At 28.7% G+C, this 27152-nt stretch overlaps 3 protein-coding genes across 3 annotated transcripts; 2 read left to right on the plus strand and 1 right to left on the minus strand.

Annotated features, from left to right (window-relative positions):
* Window positions 1-7491: 7491 nt before the first annotated feature.
* Window positions 7492-8936, plus strand: OCT59_013461 (uncharacterized protein). The gene has a single exon (XM_025326695.2). It carries the CDS (start codon window positions 7512-7514, stop codon window positions 8826-8828), a length of 1317 nt encoding a protein of 438 aa, XP_025174836.1. The 5' UTR covers window positions 7492-7511; the 3' UTR covers window positions 8829-8936.
* A 622-nt stretch (window positions 8937-9558) lies between these two features.
* OCT59_013462 (uncharacterized protein) lies at window positions 9559-12468 on the plus strand (the record flags this gene model as incomplete). Its single annotated transcript, XM_066141534.1, has 7 exons — window positions 9559-9963; window positions 10234-10506; window positions 10590-10636; window positions 10757-11404; window positions 11484-12178; window positions 12320-12366; window positions 12445-12468. The coding sequence occupies 7 exons, from the start codon at window positions 9559-9561 to the stop codon at window positions 12466-12468; spliced, it is 2139 nt and encodes a 712-aa protein (XP_066001665.1).
* Window positions 12469-12683: 215 nt separating this feature from the next.
* OCT59_013463 (uncharacterized protein) lies at window positions 12684-26706 on the minus strand (the record flags this gene model as incomplete). Its single annotated transcript, XM_066141535.1, has 14 exons — window positions 12684-14498; window positions 14581-17410; window positions 17480-17889; window positions 17957-18599; window positions 18670-18772; window positions 18843-18897; window positions 18972-19503; window positions 19584-19740; window positions 19819-20989; window positions 21061-22981; window positions 23053-24798; window positions 24881-25458; window positions 25780-25881; window positions 26266-26706. 14 exons carry the CDS (start codon window positions 26704-26706, stop codon window positions 12684-12686), a joined length of 12504 nt encoding a protein of 4167 aa, XP_066001666.1.
* Window positions 26707-27152: the final 446 nt, after the last annotated feature.

The following is a 27152-nucleotide window of genomic DNA, read 5'->3' on the forward strand; positions in this document are numbered from 1 at the left end:
ATTTTCAGCCAATAAAACACTAGTAGATATGCAATGTTTTGATATGTAGATAGATAATAAGACCATACAAACTTAATTTTTCGGTTTTCATATCGGGTTAAGCCGTTCCCATAAATGTATGGACACCTGGCAAATACTTGTCAGGTGTTCGGGTTGCCGGGTTCTCGGGACCCGTGATATACTGTATTATGTTTAACACGTGCAGTACAATACATATAAGCTAACTAAACTATGTAAACAAGTATTTAACAGCAGGTTTTTTATACATGGAATTTCGCTTGAACACTTGTCCAATTTGTCTTACTTGTTTGGATCGTAAAAATAAATATGGTCAAAATTGTATTTGTCAAGCAAGAAAAGTAGAATGGAAGAGGAAAAAAATCGAACGTGATTATATAGTAGATTTTATTCACAAACCTCTTACACAAAAGGGTGCTACAGAACAGAAAATTGCATTAATATGATGATACCTCCATTTCAGATTATAAACTCCCACAAATACAATCTACTTTTTTCTTTCAAAAGACTTTCTAAATATTTTATATCATTATTTGTAAGAATTCTTGGTCGTCCTCGTAATGATGATAAATCTTCCAAAGTTTTAGTAACGGTAGATTTGCCAATATTAAGTTGTCTTCCTATATGACATCCCTCCAAAATTCTTAACCAACAAAGATGCTTATTTAGTTGCACGTCATGATCAGCCGTCACGTGTTTTCAATTTACCGAGAACCCGACAAGTACTCGGCATTCAAATTTTGTCTGGCAATTTATGAAAACATCTTAAATCTCAAAAAAAATTTTACTATACCGGGTAAGATTTTTTAAAAGTTAAAAAAAAAATTTCATATGAAATTTATAAAATTTTTTTTTTAAAAAAAAATTAAAAGCCGGTTGCCGGGTCATTTTCAAAATTGTAAACCAGTTTATATGGACTAATTAATAAAATTAACAATTTATGAATTTATTATAAATCCAACGAATTATTACAGAATATAAAAATAATCATTATCTTTTTTTTTTATCAAAATATTATACATTAAATTATCATCATAACTATAACACGCGCGTATTTATATGTAAGAAAGTATCATTTGAATTATCTCATATCTGAAATATATAAAATTAACATAGTTACGCAAAAGTTTTGGCTCGACTTGAAATAAAGTTTATTACAATGATTTATTTAATTACGAGAATTAAATTTTGATTAATAATTATATCGAATAGACGGACGAGTTATTTATAACAATTTTTTTTAGAATCATATCGGTAATTAAGGTCAACGATAAAATTTTTTTTACAAGTAAAGCATCCGAAAACTACTACATCAGACAAAATTGATAGGATAAATACTAATGTTTTTTTAATACTAGTTGTTTTCTTTGAAGTTTAGTTTTCACTATCATCTATTGCTCTTTCTAAATTGTTTAACAGGACACTTTACATCGATGAAAATAATGGTGTCCATATTGGTCTCAAATTATTAATTTATAATGTAAAAGAAATTTGAAGGAAATCAGAAATCTGATATAGATATCGCAATTTATGGAAAAAAATTATTTTATTTAATTAATAGTATATATATAATGTATATATAATGTAGAGTTTGGTGAATTAAGAAATCGTTTATGTATATTTTAAGTCATAGAGTCATAGAGTCACTGAGTCACTGAGTCATTGAGTCTCAAAAATTTTGAAATTATTAAATTATTTGTTATACTTACAATCACAATGTATATCGCATGTAACGCATTTCGTGCATGTTGTTAAGCTACCACACTTTATGTAATCATCGTCATAGTCACGTTCAACGAACCCGCACTTTCGATCACCTTTAAAAAAAAAAAGTTAGCAGTTAGTTATTAGACATCGTTCTAGCATAAGACTAATGACTCTGTGACTCTGTGACTTATTATAAACTTACTCATGATTATAGGTACTTTTTTAAAATAAAGTAAGAAAATTGTCCTTAAATAAGAAAATTTTTCTCACCGATACTATACCAAATCTAGAAAGTTTCGGAATTTAACGTGTAAATTTTCAATGACTCAATGTGACAATTTTCTTACTTTATAGTTCAATATCGGAATTTAACGTATTCCAGTTACTTTTTACGATTGTAGCTTATGCTGTATAATTGATAATAATTACACGAAATATAGATACTATACTAATCTGGTAATATATTGTTCCGACGGGATCAGGTATAAATGGTAGCGATCAGGGATATCTGGATTATTTGGTTGGATAAACTCTTAATTGACATTATGCCCTATATACAGTAGATCCAAAAATTACAAATTTAAGAAAAGTCCAACATAATATTAGAATTACTTGTTAAATTATTTCTGAAGCTTTGATCGCAATTGTCTTTCATCATGGAAATTTATTACTACTTAAGTAACGGACAATAATGCAACTTACAAATATATTGCAATAAAAATTTGATCATAAATATTTGTTTAAAAATTTCCTTGTGATGTTGAAAGATTGATTGTTTGTTTCAGTTTTAAGTGTATTTTTTGATAAAGGCCCAGGTAAAGTGTTGAAATGCGTATAATAGGCTAAAATAATCATGTAGATTAGAAAAGAAAAATTAAAAAAAAAAATAAATTAAATCAAAATTTACTATATTAGCATATCTAAATTCTAAAGTTGAAAGTAAAGATGTTAGCCATAATTTGATTGGCTGATGCTATAATATAATAACATATAAAAACCGCGATCGGAATTACTAATTTATTGATGTAAAAAAAAAATTACAAGATTCGGTAATACATAAACTTGTTTTACAAAGTGAAATGTTGTTTCTATACTAACTGCTAATGTCTGCAGACCACACCAATTTTTCGCTTGCCTACGCTACTTCCAGAATATAAAAACGGTCGTATGTATGAGATATGCAGTGTCGGAATGTAATTAACCTTACGTTGAAATTTTATGTTGTTTGCAATCCATGATTCTAGTAAAACCCTCAGAAATCTGTACGAGAAAATATCATTACGGTAGTTTGCAAGTCCCGGAATCGTTTCCTTGTAAATGCACAGCTACAACTGCCAACTATTTTTATATTTGACATATTTTTTTTTTCTTATTGTGTATTTATGAACAAAATGAATGTGAAGAAAAAGGATAACTGAAACAACCGAAAAGAATAATTAAAACACATTGTTTTTTTTCAAGATCAGGGAAGAAGGAAAGGTGTAACCTTAATTGTCTCGTCCCGACTTCAATAATTTTTCGTCAACGCTTTTTTACATTTAACGAGTTATGTTCGGAGAGAATAGTACGACGGGCTTGGGTGGTGAGGAAAAAAAAGTGAAAATCTTACATCATAGAGCGCTACTGCTCTTTATTTGTATGCCACACTGATTAGTCAAATACGGTCAATCGTACGACCACTCGTACGATCTAAAAATTACATAAATACCGAGAATTCATCGGAGAATCAAAATCTAATGAACGTCACAACAAGCCACCAAAAGTTTATGCAAGAGTCACGATGGGATTCAGAAAAGTATATAAAGGAGATATATATACCCTCGAACTTTCAAAGTTTCTCAAAACTTTCCATTTTTTCCTAAGCTATGGAGGTTGAAAAGTCCGCGTTTAATACCTTGGTGATTTGAAACTCTATTCTCTGCGAATTCTTAAGAATGAGACGTTACGAGAATGAAAACATTGATAACGAAAACTTAATTGCGATAACACAAAACATTTAATTGATATAATGGAAGAACAGAACGGCGGTGACCCGTGACCCTATGATGAAGTCTGTTTCGAATACTGCGCATTTTTTCAGGTGATCGGCCTCACATGACTATATAGATAATATTTTTTTTACGCCTCTACTGTTAAACTTTTGTCCGGGAACATAAGAGCGTAATTCCAAGGGATCGAATGAAAGAGGAGTATTTAAACAAATAAAATCAAGTTTTCAGCGCTAATAGTCCGTTAATACATTTATTTACACAGTGAAATTCGATATAACGTTCCAGTAAAAATATCCGGTATCAAAAAATTTCGATATACCGGATGTTATATATAAACCATATGAAATTCCGTTATATTAAGTGCGATATGTGCGACGAACATTGAAAATTTTGATTATTTTTTATTTAAAACATTATTTGAGAAATGTTAATACACTGAAATTAACTAAACTTAAAAATAATCATCTATCCTACCATGTTTTTGCTTTTCTTACTTCACTATTAGACATATTTTCAATAAAAAAGTTCGTGATTTAAAGTGTGAAAAAAAGATTTCGTGTATGATCTGTTATTAATTTTTAGGGGGCTTCACATATATTAATATTTCCAAATAAACAATCTTATTTAGGAAATTCTATTTATATTACATCCTTATTAAAGTGATAAAGATTCTTTAATATTTTCTACATGCATTCCTAGTCAATATATTCAGAAAAATTTCATCTGAGTCTTCAAAGCTTGCGTATTCCACTAAAATTTCTAAAAGGTCATCACACTTGCTGCTAATTTTTATTGTTCCGGTAAATCGAATCATTTTATTATACTGATTCGTTATTTGTTCCGTTATAGCCATCCATTATCGAGATTTTACTAATAAATTCCGTTATATCAAATTTATTTTAATATATGTGATTTGGTTCCGGAAAAAAGTTCCGGTATAAGGTCAGTTACGGTTTATTGGGTTCCGTTATATAGAACTTTCACTGTGTATTTACTTAACTGGACGCTTTACAATGAAGAATAGTAATTGTTCATACTGAACTCAACTTATTGGAGGTAAAAAAAAATTTGAAAAAGTCCGTGAAACATATTTTTAAAAGTAAATTCCACAAATGATGGAAGTATAGAGTTTGTAAAAAAAAAGTAGTTGATAAAATATAGTCACTTGATTATCGCATGCGACGCATCAGTCGCATCATCTTTCAGTACCGGTGTCATAATCACGAAATTAATAAAACTAGGAAACGGGAACCGTTGTAAGTCCGGAACGAAAAACTAAAATTTGCCGATTTCATTGGGTGACGATCACGCGGCGGACAGAGAAACTCACGTGATCGATTTTTTTTTCATAGTGCGTAGACATATATTGTCCTTCGCTTCGCTCCGGACAATTAACCCAGCATAAGATTAACATGACTCTTGTGCGATATTTTTGAAAAAAAGTCTAAATAAAATTTTATCACTGGCAACATTACACAATTACCAATCAAATTGGTAAAAATCCGGTAACATATAAATTTTCAATGTCTCAACATGATGATAATTGTTTTTTACGGAGTATGAATACTTTTAATCTTTATTAAATTCTTTCTCAAAATTTAGAATTTTGTTAAAATTGTTAATGATAAAATCACTAATTATAAAATTCTAATAATATATTTTTATATGGCGCACGCCAGCGTTACGGTTCGCAGTTACATTTCGTTCCATTCCTAATATTGAAGCTTCTTTATAGAAGATAATAAATAGAATTTACATTACTGCTGTAATTTATAAATATTGGTCTTACACAAAATGCCCGAACTCTGGAGTGAGAATGACATACTTAACTGGACACTTTGTAATGAAAAATAATAATTGTCCATATTTGACCAAATAATTTCGAAAGAAAGTATTTTATTTAACTAAAAATATGTATATAATCATAGAAAGTTTGTAAAACAAATGTTGGATGATATAAAACTATTGTTTATATTTTACTTTCAAAGCATAATTTGTATTCACGCATTTAAGTTTATTTTTAAGTCACAGAGTCATTTAAGTCACAGAGTCATTAGTTTCAAAAGATTTTCTATTACTTACATTCACAATGTTCATCGCATGTAACGCAATTGTCGCATGTAGTTAAGTTATCACACCTTATAGTGTAATCTTCGTCATGTTCAACGAACTTGCACTTTCGATCACCTTGAAAAAAAAAAAAGTTAGCAGTTAGTTATTAGACAACATTCTAGCATAAGACCAATGACTCTGTGACTCTGTGACTTATTATAAACTTACTCATTATAATTATAAGCACCTTTTTAAAATAAAGTGAGAAAGTTGTCTTTAAATAAAGAAATTTTCTCACCGCCACAGTAGTACCACACCATCACATAATTGCTTATCAATAATCAAAGTTTTTCGATGACTCAATGTGACAATCCCATTATCGGAATTTGACGTATTCCAATTACTATTTATAACCTAATTAATATTTATTGTTTCGAAGGTCATTATACTTTTAGGAGTTAGAATGAAAAATCGATGATCCAGTGACTGTAACTCACGTGATCATAAAAACCAAAAAAATTATAACTAAAAAAGACTTCAAAGATGCAATAAAACAAAACAATGTAAACCGACTATCGAAGACTAAAAGAAATTACTTACTGATAGCTTTTTTTACGTTACTTAATCATCGATTCTCAAGCATAATAACTGAACGACAAAAAAAGATGAGCGGCATAAAATCAAATTTACGTTTCAAAATATTATATATTTTTTTTTTAAAAAAAAAATAAATTGGATAGGATTAATACATGGACCATATAAAAATTTTTTTTTACTGCGAGTAAATCATTAAATTATGAATATTTATCTGTAAAGAACATTTATTTACCTTCGCCATTTCAATTTAATAAAGAATTTTTTTCGAGTTCTATAAAGAAGAAAAAGAATAAACAAGAAAAAAAGAAAAAATAAGTTGATCGAATTATTGAAACAATTGTAAATGTATACAAAGTCACATGATTTTTTTTTTTTTGGTTGAAACTAAAAAAAATTATTGAAGAACAAATCATGAACTTAGTTGTTGACATTGTGTAACATTTATTCATTGGGCGTCTATTGTCTGCGCCACAATAGTCAAATGTTAATTGTTTCCAAATTTATAAAACAAGAATAAAGTTTTACATTCGTATGACACAATTTACGTATTTGCGTGTAATACCCGAGAACATTTTGTTTTATTGCACATATCAGATATCAACAAATTATTTGATGAATATCTTTACAAAGGATACAACGTTATATATATAATAATAATGACAATTGTGGAAACATTGAAATACCAAATAAGATGGGTTCACAATTCACTCAAAATTTATATAGCATTAATTTAATGGAATTCTTAAAGAATAATATTAAAAAAGATTAAACATTGTATTTATTAAACGGAAATTATATACTTTCAAGTTTTATAAATAGATAAATATAGTTATAATCCGTGCGTATAAACCACCAAGTTAATTGTATTTATCGTATTTGGTATTTTATTGGTTGTATTCAAAGTTTATGCCAAATTTGTCAACATGAGGGCTAATTTTTTGAAGAGAGATAACTGTGCTTCATACCTTTTTGATTATATTAATAAATAAATCACAAGGTTATATCATTTGTGTTTGATCTTTGATCCTATTGTGTGTTTCAAAGTTGTCTCGGAGTTAATAATGCCGATTACTGCGACTGTTCCTGATATTTTTTATTTAAACTCATTCCAATTTCCCTTTTTTCTGAAAAAATCAAAAATTCAAAATGGCTTCTACACTTCCAACACTCTGTTTTGACGAGATATTCGGATATTTGCGTGGCGATACTCCTTCTTTGTATGCATGTGCCCTGGTTAACCGTAACTGGGGGTGGCATGCCATTCGAGAATTATGGCGTGATCCGCTCATCGTTGTCAAGTCTCCAAACCGTCGAGAAAAACTTTTTAACTTGCTTCTGTTATTCCTTGATGATTCTAATGCTAAGTCATTACGTGAACCATACCTGACATATATGAGAAAACTCAACTTTGCGGAACTTGTGAAAGCCGGTAAAATTCAGAATAAAATCAGCCTGAGATTAATTAAAGCGCTCTCTCGTGCGATCGTCAGCCATAGCAACAATCTTCAGGAGCTCGATAATGACCTAATCGCACCTCTCTTTCAGAACCGTCTTTATATAAAAAGAAATACATTGATAGTTCCACAATTCAACTTTTTTAAATTTCCAGGCGCTAATATTTCTTTTACCAATTTGAAGTGCTTATTCATTGACAACCTGAATGCTTATCAGATTTTGAAATCTGCCGTTAATATTGCTCCAAGCCTTGTTGAGATTACCATACGTTTATACTGCGAAAATTACTTAGATAGACGTGACACAATGACTTATAAAAACGAGGAATTACTTCCCACGACTTCATTAACCTTACTTAATTCATTTCTAAAATTGGAACGCTTTAATATTATCGAAGGTCCAAGGACTAGATGGCGAGCTCTTGATGCTGATATATTTCTGTGTCAAGTTGGTCATAAACTTCCCACAACAGTCAATCATTTTGGATTCGATATCGATTGTGAATTTTCTGTTGTAGCTCTTAACAAGTTCCTTAGTTGCACTGCGCATCACATAAAGACACTTTCATTCGCTAGATGCACGAAATTCAACAAAAATCATTTGAAAGCCATCTATCAGCATAAAGATTTACAAATCGACGCATTGAACATCCCTTGGCCTGGAAATTTTGATAAATTTACTTTATACAAGGCAAAAAAGCGAATTACGACAGTTCGTTTCGATTCCACTGGAACCAATAAATTTAATGATTCTGACGCTTCCGACAATGAAGTCTATAACACTGACGATTCGTACTTTAGACGCAATAAACGTGACTATTATAACCAAGCGTATGATAGTAGTTCTGATCACGACTCAAGCGCATCGTACGCCGAGCGTCGTAGTCGCTACTATTATGAAGAAGATAATGATTCCTTTTTTATTACAAGCGAAAAAGAAATATTCGGCAATGATAAATACTACGAATGTTGTAATAAATCTAGCAGTGAAGAGGATGAAGATAGGTAGATTTATGAAGGGATACTGTATTTAATACAATTTTAATATTTATTTTATTTAACATTTTAGAACCACTAAAACCATTATAGAATTTTACATAATTTTATTTTTTTATAAATATAAAAAACATTAAATTAATAAAAAAATATTAATAATAAAATCAACATTTTTTATTGACATTGGATGTTATGTATATTGCTTCTATAAATAGACCGAAAGCTTCGTGAGATTGCAAGGTTTCGGTTCGTAGTTCATTAATTTTTTTAGGGATGTTAAATGATTTGTATATTACTGTTCGAGATTTCGTTCGAATTAGTCTCGCTTTCCACCACACGTGGAAAATTATCAAAATGAACTACGTCCGTCGCACATGCACAAATAAAATTTCAAGATTTTTGAGTTTCTACTTTCTAGCGAGAATTGAGGAGGTAGGAGGTGGCACTGCTACTGCGCCTTTCATATGACGTGCATCTTAATTTAGCGTTATACTAAAAATTCTAAAAAGTCATGCGTGAATATTCGAAAATCAATTTCACGTGATTGACATACGTTAAACAAATTATTCAAATTGTAATTGTCTAACTGAATTCTAACTAGATTTGGACACATTATGAAATTACAATTGATTTTTTTGGTTATATCTCGGAGAATTTTAATAAATATAATTCCGTAAAATTTCATACTTTCATCTTTTTTTTTTATTGTTACACCTCGTAAAAAAAAAAAAAAAAAATTAAAAATGTCAAATAGAACAATTAAGTTTCATATTCATTTACCAGGAGGGATAGAAAATATTGGACAACCAATAGTTCTTGGTGATGGAAAAGAATTAGGATTTTGGCAAAAACCTATTGTAAAATTACGACAACCATTTCCTGAAAATTTAACTTATTGGCAATCTGAATTGATAACTATTTCTTTACCAAATTTTTCTAAAACAAATAATATAAAATATAAATTCGCAATTCATATACCAACATCTATTAATGAAGAAGAAGGGGAAAATGTATTTGAAGGAAATAGTCCTGAAGATGATCGTATGTTGGATATTGAAAGAGAGAATCAATTTGCTATTTGGAAAAATAATTCTGATTTAAGTCAAAAATTGAATATACATATTGATAAAATTTATGATTATGCATTTGTGAATTATATTTTTAATTCTATTAGATTTTATAATCTTAAAGATAAAATTTTAGAATATCAATATTTATTATATTATTATAATGATATTACAATTCACGCTTCAAATATTGATTATATTATTAATAATATTAAATATGAATTAAAAGAAAGAAGGATTTTTTTATGTCTTCTTTTAGGACATTATATTTCGAAACAAGAATTTAATTATGAATTACCAAAATTTTTTCCATCCGGATTATTACTCGATGTAATTGATAATTATAAACAGAAAAATTTACCTTCAATTACCAAAAATCCGATGAAAATCGCTATTACTTGTTTAGTTCAACATAATGCTTTTCAACATCAATTTCGTTGGGTCAAAATTTTTACAATTGCGGCAGAAATCGATCCCGAATTTATCTTCATTTATTATTTAAAAGATTTAAGTTATCCTAATGATAATTTATTAGAAAATTTTATTAGGGAATTGGAAATTATTAGTCCTTATATTAATAATACTAAGAATATTGAATTTGAAGTTTATATTAATCTTGCAAAGGTAATTATTAATATATATTGTATATATATATATTGGTGTAATCAAATTAATATTAATAACTTTTACCTTTTTTTTTTTGATAGTGGTTAATTGAAATATGTCATAATAATAACGCTCTTTTTAAACTTTGGTTTGATATTCTTTTGCATAATAAAGCAATTGACAATAATATTTTCAAGTTTTTTATTGAACGAATTCAAAAGAATATTTCTAATGATGATATTATTAACTTGGAAAATCGATTTAATAGGGTTCCAAAAAAAATTCAAGGTTATATTTCTGAAGCCTTTAGATATCATGCTATACAATCACTTTCAAATCCATTTATGGAATGGTCTTATCAAGAAATATCTTCTATAAAAAGATTTCTTCAAAATGATAACTTAAATTGGAATAAAAATGATTTAATTCAATCATTAGAATTAATATCTCAATCTGATAATTTAGAATTATTAAAATTATTTCCTGAATTATTGGATAATTGGTTTCATAAAGATTTTACTGATGTTAAAGAAAAAAGGATACCAAAAATTTCTAATGATTGGTTCACAAATCTTTTAGATAGATTAGAAAATATTAGTAATAAAAATGATGATAATTTTATTTTTTTAATATTTCATCAATTAGAAATTATGTTTCCTTTAATAGGTTATCGAAGAAATACTTGGAATAATTTATCAATTATTACTATAAATAGGGTAAAAGCATGTTCTGAACATCAAATAATTGGTGCAACAAAATTTATAATCAAATTAAAAGAAAATGAAGTAAAAGAATTATTTTCAAGTATAATTAAAGGAATAATGAGTGAAATTATTCAACCAATTAATGATCGATTTATTGATAAAATATTCATGTTATGTGATTGCAAAAGTGATATATTAAATATTCCAAATACGTAAGTAATTAATAATGATTTTATTATATATATAAGAGTTTTTTCTTATTTTACTTATTTATTTATTTCAATTTTTTAGTATGTGTGAAGATATTTTATGTTATATAATGTTCACATTACAAAATCAAACGTTCATGATTGATATCTTGGAAGTGTATTTATCTATTATTAAATCTAGTAGATTTTGGATCATTATATTGAATGCTACCGGAAATGTTGAAAATCTTAAAGCAAGTCCATATTATCAATATATTAAAATGTCTACCTTTGAACTTAATAAATTACTTTTAGAAAAATCGTTAAATATGCGATTATTACAACAACTTTTAGATTTTTCCGATGAACAACTTTTTCGATATTTTCGTGAGGTTATAAGAGAAAATAACGGAAATAATATGATTATCTCTAAAAATAATATTACAACACTTAGAGATTTATATAATGATTTTGAACTTCAACTTAATCAACTTCTCGATTTTTATAATGGATTTTGTTCGGATTCTAAAGTAACTGACGTAAATCATTATATCCGTGATGTAAGACAACGTATGGAACATACCGATAATATCAGTTTAAGACAAGTGTTGACTCAAGATTATTGGGCTTTTCATGAGAAATCTTTACAAAGTGCAAGAAATTGTTATGAATTGAATGAAACTCTAATTTTTCGAAATATATTCAGAACTAATCTCCAAAATGATGCTGCTGCGACAAATGTAGAATATATAGCTCAAAAATTAGTACCAATTGTTATTGAAAAATATTATGATATTTGTGAATCATTTAAAAAATAATTCAATTATTTTTTATATTTTTTTATTAATATATTAATATTATTAATTTTGATTTTATAAAAGGTTATGTATCATATAACAATGTTTGTACTTAAAATTTTGAAAGTTTAACATATTAAAGATGATTGGCTGTTAAAATCAATTCAAACTATATCCGGATGTGGTAAGGTAAATAAATTTATTCTATTTAAAAATTCGTTAGAATTTATTTATCCATTTATATTAACTGATTTCACTTATTTTCAGGCAACCCAAACATTCATTTACTGATAAATAAAATCGGGTCACATGATTTATGACGTATCACTCGTGTACATTTTTTTTTTTATTTATTAAAAAAACTATAGCTGATAGTCGTATTTGAAAATTCCTTTTTCATATGAATAAATAATAATATTTGAAAACAATGAATAAAAATACTGTAGAAGAAAATCTTGCAAATTGTAATGATTCTAATGATTCTACATGTAGTCAAATCTAATATTCTAGCGTCTCTGTTCGATCCCTATCATTATAAACTTGTAAGCATCATATGTATTAGCCACTAACAGATTTTCCGGAAATAATTCATCAATAATATTCTCTGGAATTGTTGAGGGCCATAAATTTAATGAACTATCTTGTAAATAAACATATAGTGGCTCCATTTCTTTTTGATTCTCTAAAGTTAAAAATCGGAACATGAACCTTTTTAGGGCTAACGAGAATGCTTCTGCTGGTATAGCTATTTTCATTGTAGTTTGCTTTTTAAAATCTACAGAATTCATTATTGCCGCCTTCATATCTGTTGAAAGTTCTTCTTTATATTTTTCATGAATATATTTAATTTTAACATCGGCGACTTGCTCTTCAACGAATTCGTATAAAGCTACCAAGTGTTTAAGTCGTAAATCGATATTTAAGAATCTAGCGAATCCTTCATGTGTAGACAATGAAGATAATTTCACCCATTTTGAAATATAATCCTTAATGGATATGTCTTTATCTCTAACCGCTGTACGTTTAACAAAACATAGGAGAAACTCTAATGATGATAAATTTTCTGACGCGTTATCTAAAGTATGATCTAATAAATTCATTTTTTCAATTGAGATGGGTTCTTGAGTTATTAAATTCTTAATATCACTAAGAATTCTCATATATCCTTGGAAAAGTTCCATATAATATGGGAAAGGTTCTAAATATAACTGAGACTCTGGTTGAGTTTCTAGGTAAACTTTTTCAAATACTAAAATATTTGCTAATTCCGCTTCAATTTTTGTCAAATCATAAACAATATCTTCTCCTCTAGCAATTGCTAAATTTCTTTGACTATATGCAAGAATTTCATCATCCCATTCAAAATTTATGATATTAACGGAACGAACTTGATCAAGATACATCGATTGAAGGCAATATTCATTAGTTGTATTTGGTCTTGCTGATTTTAACTTTGAAGTTGATGAAACAGTTTGTTCTGCATTAAATGTTGGTTCATCTAAAAACTTGAGAGACCTGCAAGTTCCAGGTTGTATTGACATAACTTCCTCTAAGAATTTATTTTGTAAGCCAACTAAAAAATCTAAGATCGCACATAAGAAGATTCCTGCATCTTTTTGTTCCATCAAACCAAAAACAACCGGAAGTTTATAAGCCATATTCGGTTTTTCTCTTGGAAGTTCATAACATTGATATCGTTTTACAAAAGGTAAGACTGTATTCCAACCTTTACAAAAGTCATCAAACGAGGTTTTTAGACCATTGAAAATTTCATGTTTTTCACCATAATTGGATTCTTTTTCTATAAATTGCCTGAAGGTCATTTCTCTCGCCTTCTGTCTTGTTAGCTGATAACCGAGTTTTGAATTTAAAATTTGAACAAATTTTACAATAGGCAAAAGATGTTTTAGCAATTTTAATTGCTCAACATATTTGAAGAATATTGAGAGGAATAGATAATTATTTTTGCTCCTTTCCAATTCACCCAAATAATAACTATGGAAACTTTTGAAGTCAACAGATCTAATCCATCTCCATAAAGCTGGTAAACTCTCTAATCGATATTGTTTATCCATGACTAAAGTTTGATTAATTTCGTCTTCAATCATATTATTCTTTTGATTTTTGGCTAAAGTTTCGCTTAATTTCATACGATAATTAGTTGCTGTTTCAATTATATTTCTAATTTGTGGTTTAATGTAATTTATATGGAATTCAGCTTCCCAATTCTCGCGATCAGCAGATGATTTTATTTGTTGGTTTGGCAATGGAGGCTTCTCCATCATTGAAGAAATTAGAGAATGAAATATTAACGCCAAATTCTAGTTTAAAAAAATTTAAAATTTAATTTATTATTTTATATTAGAAGACAAAACAAATAATAAGAAAAAGCTTATAGTTTACCTCATCCGAACAATTAAGAATATTCTTGAGAATTGCCCAATCATTTCGAATATGATCCATACAATACTTTTCAGCATCGGTAGCAGTTTGATTGTTTTTTCTAAGAAAAGCAAGGGCAGGTTGAGGTGCAGATGCTCCAATAAGAGCATGAACAATTAAATGTAGAATACGATATGATGTAGGTGTTAGAGATCTAACAGAATGAGTCAAAGTTTGATTAACCAGTTCTCCAATATACCCTTCTTGATCATTTACCGGTAAATAAGTTAAATGAGTAATCATCTCAGAATCAATTCTAGTATTACCTGCTGAAAGTACATGATATTTTCCACCGATGATATTTTTACAATTTGGACATGTGCTAGTGTGATAAGCTGTAGCACATTCTCCGATGACATATTTAAAACCACATTTACAAGCAAATCTTGCAATGCTTTCTCTAGCAGCAATTACATTAATCACTACAGATTCTTCATCGGAAATGCACGTTAAAATAAAGAGATTCTGACAATCTTGTATTCTGTGTAAGTACATTGCTAGTTGAGATGAATTCGGTTCAACCGATGTATGAAATGCGATTATATGTGCAATAACAGATTTCAAAATCAAATCAGTATTATTAATTCTCGAATCATTAATTTGAAGTAAAAGTTGTCTATTCGACAAGATTTTTGTTGTGATTGTTTTAAATAATACTGGGAAATTATTCATTCCAGCAAGTTCTTTGATCACGAAGTCAGCCGATTGCGTTTCTGGATGTCGCCATTCTCTTGAAGCTCTTATTGCGTGAAGACGTACAAAGAAAAGTCCAAATAAAGATAATTTAGCTGTCAGAGTAGTTTTTTTCTTAATTTTTTGTATAAATTCTTGGAAGGGTGCCTTATTGCCTACACCATAAAAAATCATAAAGCTTTTTTCTAATTCATTATATTCAGGTAAATTACAGTATGGGTTAAAAGTCAAACGATTTTCTTTAATATCTTCCCAATTTAAAGTTCTGAGCCATGGTAAAATTCTTTTTTGAGCTTCACAAAATTTTCTGACATCATCAATTGAAAAATCTCTCTGGCGTAAATCTCTTAAAAAGTACATTTTGAGAGAATAAACCAAGGGGTGAGCGATATTCATGTAAGTATTAATTTGATTGATTACTTCACCACTATCAAAGTCGTCTTCTTCCATTTGAGTATATGCAATGGGTCTATTCTTATCTTCTTGAATAAAGCTATCCCAGAATCGACGAACGAATTCTTTAAGCAAAGCAATAGAAGTTATTTTTTGCAATGGTGGAATTCCTTGTTTATATAAAGCTTCAAGAGCTGGTCCAATAAAAGCCGCTAAATTTTCTAATTCTTCATTCATGAAGAAGGTCTGTTCAATGGTATCACAACATAAAGTAGCCATATGTGTATCTAAATCTCCTAAACATTTATTAATAACATTTAATCGAGGAGATTGTATTGAAGCTTCTTCGAAATCTGAAATTACTGTAAAAAATATATCTTCATTTTCTGTATCTTCTTTAAGAAAGATTTTTTCGATGATTGCACCCATCAATGAAAAAGGTTCATACGAGAATAATTTCTTGTAAAGGCTTAATCGAATGTCTGATTCAAGTGGAATAAATCCAAGACATCTTATGATAAATGATCTTTTCGGAATTAAATTTTTCTCATTTTGTTCTAATTTATCTAGCTTATCGAGTACGGTGTTAATAAATTTCTCGGGAAGAACTTCATGCTTATCCGAACTTTGACCGAGTTGAACAATTTCTTTAATGTCATCTAAAGGAATAGCCTTTGTTGCGACTAAATCATTTACAATATGTAACAATTGAATATCTGGTAAATTCTTCGCTCGCGTTATCTTGTTAGTAAGAGATAATACTTTTGTGACGTCATATTGCCATTTATCAGAGTTTGTTACGCCATCAAAATTTCCATAAATTCGCTGTAACATAAGTTTTATCGCTTCTTTTACGAGATATTTTTCTAGACTTCCTTTAATTATAGCATTGCCTCGGATTTCGATATTTTGAATTATTATTGGAAACATTTGAGTCAATTGTAATTGGGCTAAAATTTCGTTGCCATTTTTCCACCAATAAGAGTGAAGGAAAATTGGTTGACGTAATTTATCTGCACTGAAAAGTAGTTTCAAGATCGTTGTTAACATTTTTGTATTTTTACTTCCACCATTGTTTGTTGCAATAACAGTAACAAAGTCATTGAAATATAACTCAGAAACCCATTCAAAAAGCGAATCTTTTAATTCTGGGACCGATGTAAAAATGTTATTTTTAAAATCTTTTAAATGATCTTCAATTATCCAATCATAAAGTTCATTTGTTGTTCCATTAATTCTATCCTCGTCTTGTCGTAATATTGCTACTTCTTCTTCATAATATCTTTTAAAATTATCAATCTGTTTCATAAAATATAATGAAAAGGGAAATTTAAGATCATATAAACTTTCTGCTGTCATAATATATCCATCAGGTTTTGGATCTGATAAATCTTCAATTTTGACAATCTTATTATTCATAAAAATTTGTTGCCAAAATTTGAACAATCCTTCATCATTATCAATATAAAAAACTGGGTTTGTTGCTGATAATCTCTCTAAGGCACATAAAATTTGAGCTATTGGTTTTCTAATTAGTGTTCTAATATGAACTTGGAACGATAAAGAAAATGAAGTGAAAGAACGGCCATTTAATGCAACCTTGTATGCCCGATCATTTATAGATTTTTCTTTAATCCATTCAAGAGTTTTTTCTTTCAAGCACTTAATAAAGTTTGGGCACTTTAATATTTTTTCACTCAATATTCTAAATTGAGAAAAGTTTTAACAACTATTTTTAAAAAAAAAACTTTAGCGGACAGAAACAAACACTTACTTTGCATGATTGTCTGATATATCATTTGATGGATATTTCATACACGATAAACACCATAATAGTTCTTCTTGTAAAATTTTTTCAAATGGATATGTACAGTTGATAATATCACATAACGATTTATCCAGAAGGCTCGTGTCATATCTTGGCAATGTTTCTATAGTTATTTGTTTCCAGCCACACATGAAATTAAAAGATAAAGTTAATTCTCGATTTCGGTGGATATGAAGAATGATACATGCGTGTTTCATAGGTTTCTCTTGTTCCATGTGATCCTCCTTTGCCATGTATTCATTTCGAAATTGTTCAATGATGAATTTAGCTAATTTAATACATCTAGTATTAACGGTAGTTACATCACATTGGAGAATTAACATATTATCAGTTGATTTTAACCAGAAATGTTTCACCTACAAGTTTAAATCGGTTATTAAAATAAAGATTATATAACGTGTATGTAATATAATAAATCATTACCCAATTTGAAAATTGAACTTCTGTCTTGAAAGCTGATAATGTATCTACTTGACACGTTACGAGTCCTTGTAAACAACATTTGACATCCGTAAAAATACTAGAGAATGTGTTGACAATCACTAAATGTCTTTCTGAATCTGTCAACAATCTTTCTTGATTAAACAAAGTAGAAAAATAATCATAAATACTGTCATGGTTTTGTTTATAGTAATAAAGATGCTTCCATCGATCAGCTTCATCTCGTCCTAGCACTGATTGTTCAGCTCTTATAATTCCGTCAGAAGACGCTATTGCCACTAAACATTCCTTGCAATTTTCTAAAATCTCACTGTTTTCAGCTTCAGGGTTATTCTTTGTAATATCGATAACTAAACTTTGTAATGTTTCATCCTTGTCAAATCCAATGAATAGATCCTTATGGGTGAATTTATTAAGTAATTTAGTTACTGGATTAGCTCCAACATAGGTTGTCATTCGCTTTGACCAATCTTTTAAACTCTCGACAAGTGATTTTTGCCTATCATTAAGTATGTCATTAATCGACATTGTTTGTTTTTCAAATCGACTGAGAAATGAAGATTCAACAGAAGCCAAGTTCTTTTCATCCATGACAAGAATACATTTAAAATTTGGCGAAACATAACTAATTAAAATAATTTAGAATTAATTTAAAAAACATATCTTAAAACAAAATGAATAAATAATATACTTACATAAGATTAGTGTATGCTCCGAGCGCAACTCTAATAAAGTATTTGGCGTTTTCTTTACTTCCAATTACAATATAATTTTGATTCCATAAATCGTAGAGTATTTCTATTAATTATAAAAAAAAAAAATGAATCACTTCGTTTAGAAAATGTAATGTTAATAAACGAAATGTTACCATAAATTGTTTCTAAATCTACTAGGATCAATAGTCTTCCTTCTTCGATGCACATCTGAAAAAAAAAATCATCATTTATATATTTATAAAAATGAATTGAAACAAATCACAAAAAAAAAATATTATTACCAAAATTTTACTTAAAACGTTGTATAAGTAATCATCTCGGTCACTAGAAAATTGTGATCCTAAAATTACAACAGGGTCCAAATTTTTCACTTTTAACTGACGAGTTAATAAATTTAAGATCGTATCGTTTCTACCAATAACCATTAGAGGACGCGCATCAGGGTCTTCTAGATCTAAATTGATCAACTTTTCAATCGGAATTGGTTTATAAACCCATGGTTCATGATTATTATTATACATCTTAAATACGTTTCCAAAATGTTTTTCATACAATTTGACATTATTTTCTATCCCTCCAAAATTGCGGGCTAATGCAGTTTGGATATTCGCCGGAGTCATTTCATCTAATGAAAGTTGTTTGACCAATGCATAATAATCATGAAGGCCATGAAAGTTAGGCAAAATTTGACCACATTTTTCATAATCTAAATATGCTTTAGGCAAAAGTTCTAATGTGTCTCTTTGATCTCCAAGTTCAATATTTAACAAATGTACAGTAGTTGAAACTAGATCATCCAAATTTAATTGTGGTCTGTATAAATAAATATAGGAAATTTATAAATTAATAATAAAATTATATGCAAATGAATTCAAAATTAATTTTATTCGTACCTCTGAACAAGTATTGCACGACTAATTTTGCTATTATCCGGACGCCAATTAGAAATTCCTATCACTGCAACAGTTAGTTCTGTATCTGGATAACTTGGTTCAAGAAGAGAATGAAGTACGCTTAACGGATTGAAAGGACTCATTTCATCTAAACCTACTGAAAAATAATGATAGTTCGAACAATGACTTTATTTAAATATAACACAAGAAGATATCAAAATAGAACTAAAATTACCTTCATTAAGTAATACTACACTAATAATAGGGAATTCCTTGGAGTCTGTTTCCTGATATTTTTTTGCTTTATCAAAAACTTTTATGATATCATCAGGTGTTGAAGACAAAGATCCTTGATGAGTAATTAAGTAAACCTGAGGTAAAGTTCTAAAATACTCATCGCGTGAATTAAATCCATTTAAATTCGAACTTATAAGATTAATTGCTAAAGATTTTGAAGAACCAGGTGTTCCAATAAGGAATAGGGGAATGCGTGTCAAAATGCATACAATCATAACTAAAATATTTTCCGATAAAGCTTCGTTTATAGCTACATTAGAAGGAATTTCCATTCTATTAATATAGTATTCCTGTTCCTCGCGAATGATTTCAGCAAATACATCTTCTCCTAAGTCAAAATTATGGGTTTGAAGTATTTGCCCCATGTCATGATGATATTGTTTACGTAAATCTTGTTCATATAATCGAAAGTAGTAACAAAAGCTTAGTGCTAAAACATAAGATCTAGTCGTTATAGTAGGATTTTCAGATGGTGGGTGTGTATGTCCTCTCTTGTAAGCTTGGCGTTTCTCAAGGGAGTTATAAAAGAATTCCACTAATGTTATAGCTCGTTTAACATCACGTAAGCTAACACTATATGGCCCCTCAACTTTCCGAATAAATCTTTGAGAAGCGGATAATAGCTCAACAAATACAGGATGAGATAATTTTTTTAATTCTTTTTCAACCATAATTTGAATATACTTCAATTCATCTTTCGAGTTTAGGATACCATAATCAAAAACATAATCCAAAATTTGATCGGGAAGTGGTGTGACTTGATAAACAAGATTACTTTTTTCTTCGTATTTCTTAACTTTAGTTGTCAAATCAATTGCTTTACTTTGAGCTCCTGTACGAAGACGATATGGATTACAGGTAGAGAATAAACGAATATTTGGATGTATGTATTTACCATTAAGCATTCTGCGGGATATTAGATCTGCAAGTAATTCTATTTGATTGCAAGTGTTAATTCCGTTAAATAATAACCAGATCTCTCCTTTTCCCGCCTTTTTCATAGCATCATTAATGAACAACATAAAAGTTTTTTCATCGATTCCAGCATGAAGATTAAGAGTCTGAAATTGTACTTCTATCATTATAGCCAAATAAGCAATCAAACTTGTCTAAAAAAGAATTAAAATTTTATAAATACGGATAACAATAAAAAGAAATTTTGAATATATTAAATATTTACCTTGCCACATCCCGCTTCACCACAAATTACGACCGGAACGTTCGATCGTACTCTTAAAAGAATTAACGCCATCTTTATCAGGTTATCACTAGATAGGACATATTCTGGTAGACTTAATTTTTGTGTTGATCTACGAACCATTCTTTCTAATTTCATTAAAATCTCATTTTCGGACATTGTAACATAATCATCTAGTTTCCAATTTGAATGATCACTTTTTAATAACAACTTAGCGTTATCATAGGCTTTCGTTCTGTCACTGTATAAAAGTGTTATAGTGTCTTGATCTTGGGAGTTGAAAAATAATATAAAATTATTAAAATCATCCCATTGAACAAAATTTCTACCATCAGCAGCTATAGATTCTAGTTCTGTCGCTCTGGTTTTAATAGATCTAGCTGCAAAATCTTTTGAAATGCCTATTAAAATTCTTAATATTAAAGCAATATTAGCCTCTTCTACAATCAATTTCAGATTACCTAAATTATTTAAAGTAAAATGTTGGTTGGATGATAATCGAACTAATTGATCCGTGAGTACATTAATAAATATTTCAAAAAATCTAAATGAAGAAACAACTTTAATGTTATTGTTAAAAATATATTTATCAATAAGAGATTGACAGCGTTCCACAGATAATGGCTTTTTGGTTGCTTCATTTGTTCGGAAATGGACTTCTTTGATATCTATTTTATTGCAATCCAATAGGCTCAAATAATGACAAACAATCTGAATTGGACTATTAATTTCTTGGGAAACGCTTAAATTTTTAATATTCCAAGTTAAGTGATTAAACAATATATATCCCGCCATAGGAAGAGAATTAAGCAAACGTTGTTCTACGGTTGAAGCTATCTCAATAAATACATATGTAGGTGTTTCTAGCGAAGGCAGATAAGCTATATCGTTAGTAGAAACCATTCCCAAAGTTAATAATTCGAATAAGAACATGTTGACGTCTTCAGGATGGTCTGTTGACACAATATTGATATGCATACTCTCCGTTTGCTGCAGCTTACATTCTTTGAATCGAGTTACAAGTTTGTCAAACCCCATACCATCGCTTATTAAGAAACTACGTAATATTTTCTTTTTAGCGAAGCTGGCTTCTTTAATCCATTCAGTTTTTCCCTGGCCTGATAAATCAGATGAAACGCGTATAACGCTTTGACATAATTTCCGATAAACTTCTCTCATCGTTTCAGTGCTTAAACCATTAGTTTCATGAACATCTCGAGAGAATTGATCTAAAATATAGTGGTGCATACCAGTCTTTTTGTAACAAATAAGCGCTAATAGATAATCAATCTCCTGATCATGTAATTTTTGCATCGCTCTAATTTGATTGACTAAATTATATTGCAATTCAAAGTCTAACAATTCTAGATTTGCAATACAAAATAAGTAATTATTATATCCATTATTTGATGCAAAAAAACTTCTTTTGATGAAAATCATGAGTTCTTCCATCGTGGTTAAAGAAGTACATATTAAGAGTTGCCATGGTTCTGGGTAATATCCATGATTAGCATATAACGACATAATTACATTAGGAATTCGTGAACTATCTGTACAAGCAGCGACAAACAATTTGCTTTTTGTAACAATGTCCGACATTACGCGTTGTCCAGTAACATTAAATTTACGCATTTGTTTTGGACTATCTTCAAAAATCCTTTTTAATTCGTCACCGATTTTATGAAGAGTTTCAGGATCATCTTTTGATCCACATAATACAACTTCATTACGAGAAGGTAATTGGGCCTTACTATTTACAAATCTAATCAATGTCTTGCATTCTTCTTCATGTTTCTTATCTAATTTTTCCGATGTAAAGTAATCATAGAGTGTCAAAATATGACGAACAGAAAAGAACGTTAGATAATAACATCTCTCTCGCGCACGATCAACTATATCTTTCCTATGAATTTGTAAAATCATAACTTGTTAATTATTACTAAATAAATTATTAACTGTAGACAATATAATTACCATTTTTCAAGTTCATTATTTAGAAATTTAAGATAATCTTCCATATTATTTGTCCCTTGTAATTTCTTTTCAAAATTTTTATTACCAAAATGAAAATGTCCAAGTTGAATTAGCACAGACACTGCGACGATTATTTCTTGTGCTACATCTACTTGAAAAATAAAATCATCCATAACGGTATCATAATCATTTAAAATATCATCTATGCTTGTACTATCGGTGTCTTTTTTTGCTATTGATAAAGCTCGTACGCGTAAATCCAAAATTTCATTTAAATTATACATTACGTTGGAGGAATATTTTAATGAAACTATACATTTGTCTTTTCTTTCATCACGTACAAAAATATATATTCCATTAAGTACAATATTCTTAATATTTTCCTTAGTGATTTCGCCACGATTTAAAATGGTATTGTACGTCATTCGTAATGTCATACTGTAGTTATTACATAATGCTACCTTTCCCCCTAAAGAGGAATTCTTTATTATAACATCCTGTAATTCTTTCAAAAGCTCATCGATATTTTCTACTTTATCCTTATTCATAAGTGGGAATAAAAATTGCTCGACTTGAATAAGCGATGAAATTGTATCTTCTTGAATATCTAAATGTCTGTCAACGCTATTTACGTAATTTAACAATTTTCTGGTATCAAATTTGCCGATTATTTGTAGAAAAACCATAAGATCTTTGGCAATTGATAATTCTTTTATCAAACCCCAACAACCTTGACTAACAGAATGATTTTTATCAAGGTAATCAAAAAAATTATTTAATACGCGAAGTGTCACGGAATCATCTTTTAAAATACGAATTGATTTTGACAACCAATTATCTTCATTATGTGGCACTTTGAAAATTTTTACAACTTTTTTCAAATGCTCAAATCTTTCAATCCACTGAGGTCTCTTCGAAAGATTTTTAAGAGCTTGTGCAAACTTCTGGTTTTTAGAAGAACTAGAATATTCAATTAATTCAATTTCTACATCAACATTTGTAATATTTTTCAAAGACGCATCTGAACATTTGAATTTTTCCCATTCCTTACAAAGGGCATCATATTTTTTAAAAACGGCTGGTGTTAATATTTGTGCTATATATTCTACATTTATTGCAGCATCATCTTCCCTAAGATAAACTTCAAAGATATTGTTGAAAATTTGAGATTGACCAAATTTGTAACAACGCTTTGCACTATCCAAAGTTTTCTCGTGCAACTTCCAATGATCTGATAAAATCGATTTATTCAAAATAACTTTATCTAAATTTTGCATACGTTTTTTTATGTCTTGAATAAAATTATTTACACCCATAACTTTAGATTCTGAACAATGTTTATTATAAAACTTAAGAAGTTGATCGAGTTTAAGTTCATAATCGTGATATAATTTTCTAAGTTTTGCGATTTCGTCTCGAGAAATAATCAAATGACCTAGAGACTTCTTTCCAATAATTTCATCAAAATATTGAAACAATTGTTCATCTGAATATTTCAAAAGCTGTTGTAGTAATTGTAAATTTATCGTTTCTTCTATAAGTAATCTATTAAGTTCAACGATAGACATTTGAATATGTTGTAAATATGAATTTGCATTGAGTCTTTCTACACTGCCGGTAGAATTTAATATGAGAATTAAAAATTTACTAGATTTTATAATATTTATATATTGCTCTGAAGCGTCAGATACATTTGATTTTCTTTGTAATTCGTCCAAAATATAGCATAAAATATCTTCAATCATTCTAAAAGATTTATAAAAAAAATAATAAATAAATAAATATTGATATGTAATAATTCGTTACGAGTTCAATAAACAAATCTTACGTGTTTGGAACTTTTAATATTTTGCTGCCTTTGCAACCGCAAATCGTAAATATTTTACCAATCAATCGATCATTAATTTGTTGAATAGTTTTAATAAATATTACTTCTTTAATTATATCGGAAAATAATTCTTTAATCTCTTGTTCTTTTATCTGGCCTATCAATTTTATGGAATCGATTATTTGAGATTCAGGACGTGACTTTACTTTCTTTACAACAATTGTAGTGAGATTTTGCCAAATATTTTTTCGATGACTAAGTAAAGGATGCATACGTTCTAATAGTTGAAATATTAAAGATATAAAGTTGACTTCGTTTGAAATATTTTTCTCATTTGCGCTTAGTTTAAACAAAAGAAGTGTAAACCAATTTGTACAAATACTTGGTAATCTTTTCTTTTTAGTATCGGAAAAATTATTTCGAAAAAAGTTATCCAAAATTTCAGGGAATATATTTAATAATTCCAAACTACGAGACTGAGATATATATTCTAATGAGATTATGGCATCGTCATCTGACCAATTTAAGCCGTCGTTTTGAAGAAGTTTTTGTATAGCAAAAATATCTCGACTTTCCCACTTCCGAATTGGATTTTCAAGTAAAAATAAAATATGATTTCGGAAAACTTCAGTAACGTCATCATGACAATTCTTTGGAATTCTATTAAAATCGTTTTCTAAAGCAATAGAATCGCCATTAGAGATGTTTTTTTGAATTTGATCAATGAAAAACTTGAATATGTTTTTATCGATTTCTTTATTATGTGCGAGAATATCATTCCATAATTTGAAAAGAGAGTTATTATTATGGCATAATTGAATCAACCACTATCAAGAAAAAGAAAGAAATATGAATAAAAGCTTTAATTATGATGAAAATAATTAATTTCTTAAAAATACCTTTGCAATTTTAACGTAGATATTGAAATCAATATTCTTAATATGAGGACTAATAATTTCTGCTTCCTTAATAAATTTTTCTAATAAATCATCATTGGGATACTTTAAAGTATTTAAGTGATAGATGAAATTATATTTAGGATCAATTGTTGCCATAAGCGTAAAAATTTTAAGCCAGTGGAATTGATATTGAAAGGCATTATGTTGGATCAAATTTGTAATAGCGGCATGAAACAGAACTTTGACATCTGAAGGAAATATTTCTTGCTTGTAGTTATCAAGTGCATCGAGCAATAATTCTGATGAAAAGGACGTCGGTAGTTCATAATTCAAATCTTGTCTTAAAATATGATATCCTAAAAGAAGACATAAGAAGAGTCGTTTTTCCTTTAGTTTATCGTCAATATTATTGACGATATATTCGAAATTTGATGCACAAACTGTGACGTCATTATGAAGATCCAATAAATGTTGATATTCCATTACTTTATCTTTAAAGTTATGAATCCCAATAGAGTTAAAGATATAATCTACAAAAGCATAATCTTGAATTTGGTCAAGACTCAATTTTTGGCTTAAATTAAAATTATTTTTCCAAATGGCAAATTGGTTCTCTTTCTCAATATCCAATATACGATTATCTTCATCGCTATTTCCTTCGAATACGTTTTTTTCATGAAACGGAGGTTTTGGTATGTGAATAGCAAACCTATATTGAATATAATTTTTTTCGGGAATGTTTGATACGGAAATAATTGTTGGTTCTGACTGCCAGTAAGTCGGATTTTTAGGAAATGGTTGAAATAATTTTACAACAGGATTTTCCCAAAATCCCAGTTCTTTTATATCACCAAGGACTATTGGTTGTCCAATATTTTCTATTCCTTCCGGCAAATGAATATGAAATGTAAATGTTTTATTTTCCATATTAAATTCAATATGCAGAATAAAGAAGCATTTTTTTTAAAAAAGAAAACTTTAATTTTCAATTTTCAACCTTTCTTGCTTTTATTTTATAGTCCAAATGACGATAGTCGGACATATACATATTTCTGTGTAACGTACATGTGCAAATTCTGACATATAAAAATCGAATATAAAGGAAATAGTTCTATTTAGTAGATTGTTGTAATCTTGTGGAAAAACGTTATTCGATTTTTTTTTATACGTACAAAATTAGAATGATTTGAAATTCTTCTACACAAAATTTTTTATTATCAATTTTAATAAATGTAAAAAATAGACTGACCTCCAAAATTATTTATTTGAAGAGGAAGATCGTCGAATTTATTTCATTGTTACCATAACAATAATAATGTCATAAAGTACTATATGTTTTAATAATCATATGTTAAGTGCTTACATAAGACAAT

The sequence above is a fragment of the Rhizophagus irregularis genome, chromosome 21 (genome assembly GCF_026210795.1).
Source record: "Rhizophagus irregularis chromosome 21, complete sequence".
NCBI lineage: Eukaryota > Fungi > Glomeromycota > Glomeromycetes > Glomerales > Glomeraceae > Rhizophagus > Rhizophagus irregularis.